This window comes from Onychostoma macrolepis, chromosome 11 (genome assembly GCF_012432095.1).
Source record: "Onychostoma macrolepis isolate SWU-2019 chromosome 11, ASM1243209v1, whole genome shotgun sequence".
NCBI classification, from domain to species: domain Eukaryota; kingdom Metazoa; phylum Chordata; class Actinopteri; order Cypriniformes; family Cyprinidae; genus Onychostoma; species Onychostoma macrolepis.
Genome location: NC_081165.1, coordinates 25,412,410 through 25,416,759, shown reverse-complemented (window position 1 = coordinate 25,416,759; position 4,350 = coordinate 25,412,410). Strand labels below are relative to the sequence as shown.

General features: G+C 42.2%; 1 protein-coding gene across 1 annotated transcript; it reads left to right on the top strand.

The window, feature by feature from the left end:
- Positions 1–334: 334 nt before the first annotated feature.
- LOC131549729 (zona pellucida sperm-binding protein 4-like) lies at positions 335–2,576 on the top strand. Its single transcript, XM_058792133.1, has 8 exons — positions 335–1,070; positions 1,147–1,334; positions 1,408–1,505; positions 1,578–1,735; positions 1,809–2,001; positions 2,071–2,218; positions 2,304–2,376; positions 2,452–2,576. The coding sequence occupies exons 1-8, from the start codon at positions 365–367 to the stop codon at positions 2,526–2,528; spliced, it is 1,641 nt and encodes a 546-aa protein (XP_058648116.1). The 5' UTR covers positions 335–364; the 3' UTR covers positions 2,529–2,576.
- The last annotated feature ends 1,774 nt before the right edge of the window (positions 2,577–4,350 follow it).

The window sequence follows — 4,350 nt, the reverse complement described above, 5'->3', positions numbered from 1 at the left end:
ATCCTCTGAATAAGTTCAGAACTGACGAGTTTGTATTCAACCAGTGTAGTACAAAGGATAAGGCCAAGAATGAATTGGGAGTGCATGCTGCCATATTAGTTCTTCCATGAATAATTATATGACAGAAACGGTAAAGTTAGTAAGATTTTCTGAATTCAGCTTAAGTTTGTGTCTATATCCATGTTCAAAATAAGAAAGAAGACTTGAATTTTGAGAACCAATAATATATAAACTCCCACTTGTGCAAGTCTGGGGAATCATTACAGTTAATGAAGAGGGAGGAGCTATCATTAATTAGCTGAAATCTGTAGAGTACAAAAAGACCAAAGGGCAGCCTCTTCACTTTGTGACTAGCTATTGAACAATGGCTGGTAGTTTGTGTTTGGTTCAGATTTTGGCAGTTTGTGCGTTCTGTCATGCTGTTCCTCAGTGGAGTGATCTGCCCCAGAATCCTCAAGCTCTGATGTTCCAGCAAACTGACCAGCGGTTTCAGAAGCCAGTTCAACAGCAAACTGACCAGCGGTTTCAGAAGCCAGTTCAACAGCAAACTGACCAGCGGTTTCAGAAGCCAGTTCAACAGCAAACTGACCAGCGGTTTCAGAAGCCAGTTCAACAGCAAACTGACCAGCGGTTTCAGAAGCCAGTTCAACAGCAAACTGACCAGCGGTTTCAGAAGCCAGTTCAACAAACTGACCAGCGGTTTCAGAAGCCAGTTCAACAGCAAACTGACCAGCGGTTTCAGAAGCCAGTTCAACAGCAAACTGACCAGCGGTTTCAGAAGCCAGTTCAACAGCAAACTGACCAGCGGTTTCAGAAGCCAGTTCAACAGCAAACTGACCAGCGGTTTCAGAAGCCAGTTCAACAGCAAACTGACCAGCGGTTTCAGAAGCTAGTTCAACAAACTGACCAGCGGTTTCCGAAGCCACTTCAACAACAAACTGAGCCTCTTGATAAATGTGCTGTAGCTGATTATGAGCAGATCCAATGTGGACGACCTGGGATCAATGGTGCTGAGTGTGAAGCTATCAACTGCTGCTTTAACGGACAGCAGTGTTACTATGGGAGAGCAGGTAAGCTTTCTCAGTCTTATTCTGTTGATGTTAAACAGATTCTCAGAATTAACATTCTCTTGTACCTTTGTTCCAGTGACTGTCCAGTGTATTAGAGATGGTCAGTTTGTGGTAGTGGTGTCAAGAGACGTTACTCTGCCTCGACTGAGTCTGGATTCGGTTCATCTACTGGGTGGAAACGACTGGCCTTGCGGTCCTGTGGAGTCAACACCTTCTTTTGCTATATACCAGTTCCCTGTGACCGCATGTGGCACGAGCATGATGGTGAGCAGCTGCTTCTGGTGTTATTTTGCTCTGCTTATGATGGACTGGATGCTAACACCGTTCCTATTCACAGGAGGATAGTGGATCTCTGGTGTATGAGAACAGAATGACCTCCTCATATGAAGTAGGGATTGGACCGTTTGGTGCCATCACAAGGGACAGTCATTTTGAGTAAGTGATCTATGACTTGGAGTGAAATTTTAATCCCTGATAAATGCTACAAGCTCCCTGTCTGTTGTCCAGGGTTCTCTTCCAGTGTAGGTACTCTGGAACTTCTGTTGAAGCTCTGGTTGTGGAGGTCAACTCTGTTCCTCCACCTCCACCAGTAGCTGCTCCTGGACCTCTCAGGGTGGAGCTCAGATTGGCCAATGGCCAGTGTGTCACCAAAGGCTGTGCTGAAGGTAAGGTCGTGTCCGGTGTCTTCCTAAAGCCTTTCAAACTTGAGTCTGGTTGATCCCCAGTGTTGTTCCTCAGGGGATGAGGCCTACACATCCTACTACAGTGATGCTGATTATCCTGTCACAAAAGTCCTGCGAGAGCCTGTGTATGTTGAGGTGCGCATTATGGAGAGGACTGACCCCAACATTTTCCTGATGCTGGGACATTGTTGGTCTACTTCAACCCCCAGTCCACTCAGTCTCCCCCAGTGGGACCTTCTGGTCGATGGGTGAGTGTAATGCCAGTCTTTATCCAGTTAGTCTGCTGGGAGACACTCTCTAACCTCTTTCCCTTTCAGATGCCCTTACCAGGATGACCGTTATCTGACCACACTGGTTCCAGTGACTGGATCATCTGGTCTTCAGTTCCCAACCCACTACAAGCGCTTTGTTGTGAAGATGTTCACATTTGTAGATCCATCCTCACTGGCTCCTCTGCAGGAAACCGTATGCTCTCTAGCTCTTCCTGAACCCTTAATATTACACTTAATTCTTAAATGGATTCTATGGCTTAACTCTTTTCCCCTGTCAGATCTTCATCCACTGCAGTACAGAGGTGTGTCATCCCTCTTCTGGCTCCTGTGAGCAAAGCTGCACCAGGAAGAGTGAGTACTTGCTTTAACTTGATGAAATGAGTGTTTTTGAAATGCCCCTCATGCTTTTACCAACTTCTCCTGCAGGGAGAGATACTCATGCCAAGACCATCTCGAGTGGACAGACCGTGGTTTCTAGTGGAGAAGTTACTCTGGTCATGTGAATTCAGTGTTTAATAAACCGCATGTAACTTCAAGATTCTTGTTTCTCTGGCTTTTGTTAGCTGAGTCTCAAACACTGTTTATAGTTTGGTTTAAAGGGACACTCTACTAAACTGGTGTTCCGTTTGCTTTAAGGTCTCATTCTTACCGACGAAGTGACCTCTTGCTAAAGCTGAGCATATACAAAACCTAATTTGGCCAACTGCTTGTTAAGCTCCAATGGCAGACCTAGGACCCACCACTCAAATCGTCAAAATGCCTTATGAAATGAAAGGCTATGTCCGAGTTTTCCAACTCTGTGCTATATGGATTTCTCTGGCTAGTGTAACACCATTCCTGCTTCCTGGCTGGTGTGCAGTGATGGTCAGTCATGACCAATGTTCCCTCTAAGCCGTGCACGTCCACGCAGAAATAATGTGCTGTGCACATGCAAAAGTTAGTTTCGAAAGCCATTTGCTTGAATTCTAGTAAAAGAGAAGTGCAACGCTCGGGCAAACGGCTAGCGAGTTGCTATCTCTATGGAGTTAGTTTTAGAGGTTTACAGGTTTCAGAGTATGATGTGCACCAAATGAGTAGTTGTAGAAACCGAATACTTCAATGGTTGTGGACAAAATGGCTCAAATCGAGAACCAACGCAATGACATGTGAAATAAGTCATGTATTAAAGAAGAGTGGCTTGATTAAGTGCTGGAAATAGCGGCTGATGGGCACAGAATGGTAACAAAACTCAGACATTTACAGTCTCCCACACCGGTGTGTTATGCAAACTGTACTTCATAGGGATGTTTAGAAGGCCTATTCACGTTCACAAAAAAAAAAAACTATTTGGCTTTCAGTTGTCAGTTTAAATGCTTCAGTTTATTTTGACATGTTAGGCCTATAGGTTGTTATAAACCTAATAACTGACCCCAAACTTTTAAATAGTAAATGTCTATTTTGAATAGACGCTGTTGTTTCTTATCAAAGAATCCTGAAAAAAAAAAAAAAAATCGCAGGTCCCAAAAAATATTAAGCAGCAAAACTGTTTCCGACTTTGATTAGACATCAGCATATTAGAACGATTTCTGAAGGATCATGTGACACTTAAGACTGGAGTAATGATGCTGAAAATTCAGCTTTACTTCACAGGAATAAATTACACTTTGGAGCATATTAAAATAGAAAACTTATTTTAGATTGTAATTCACTTTTTGTGAAAAATATTCAGTATTTATCAAATAGATACTGATGAGCATAAGGAACTTCTTTAAAGAACTTTACTGATTCCAAGCTTTTGAACATTGTATTATACTGTGAAAATGTTTTCTCAGGTAACCTAAAATGTACATTTAGTTACATCAAGGGTCAAATCAAATATAAATGGCAAATTAAAGTTAAAAGTTACACACGTGTTTGTGTGCGCGCTGTACAGGTCTGGTATAAAGAATATTCTCCGCCCAATAATGAAAAGTTTTGCTCAGCAAGAAAAAAAATTAGAGGGAACATTGGTCATGCCCCAAGCCCCTTTCGAGAAACCGCTTCACTTTGGCCATACTGTTGAGGCTATTTGAAAGCTCTCTCCAGCAGTACAACTCCTTTCAATTTGAATGGAAAACTCTTTAAGGTTTTTCTAAAGCATTTAAAAAGAAAATTGGGTGTAAGTGCTGCACTATATTTGGGTTAAAGCAAAATTTGATAATACTTGTCCCAGTAATGCATTGTCTAGCGTAAACTGGTAATACCATACGCTATGTGAAAATATATATAATTGCATATGAAAGGAGTGAAATTATTTCCTCATGAAATTAATTTCTCATGAGGTCAAAACTCAGGAACAAAACAGAT

What these genes read in the sequence shown, in the direction of transcription:
- LOC131549729 (XM_058792133.1), top strand. Translation starts at nt 365, where the DNA reads ATGGCTGGTAGTTTGTGTTTGGTTCAGATTTTGGCAGTTTGTGCGTTC. An exon ending in TGGGACCTTCTGGTCGATGG is followed by an intron (nt 2,002 to 2,070) that starts GTGAGTGTAATG and finishes TTTCCCTTTCAG; the next exon opens with ATGCCCTTACCAGGATGACC. An exon ending in GCAAAGCTGCACCAGGAAGA is followed by an intron (nt 2,377 to 2,451) that starts GTGAGTACTTGC and finishes CTTCTCCTGCAG; the next exon opens with GGAGAGATACTCATGCCAAG.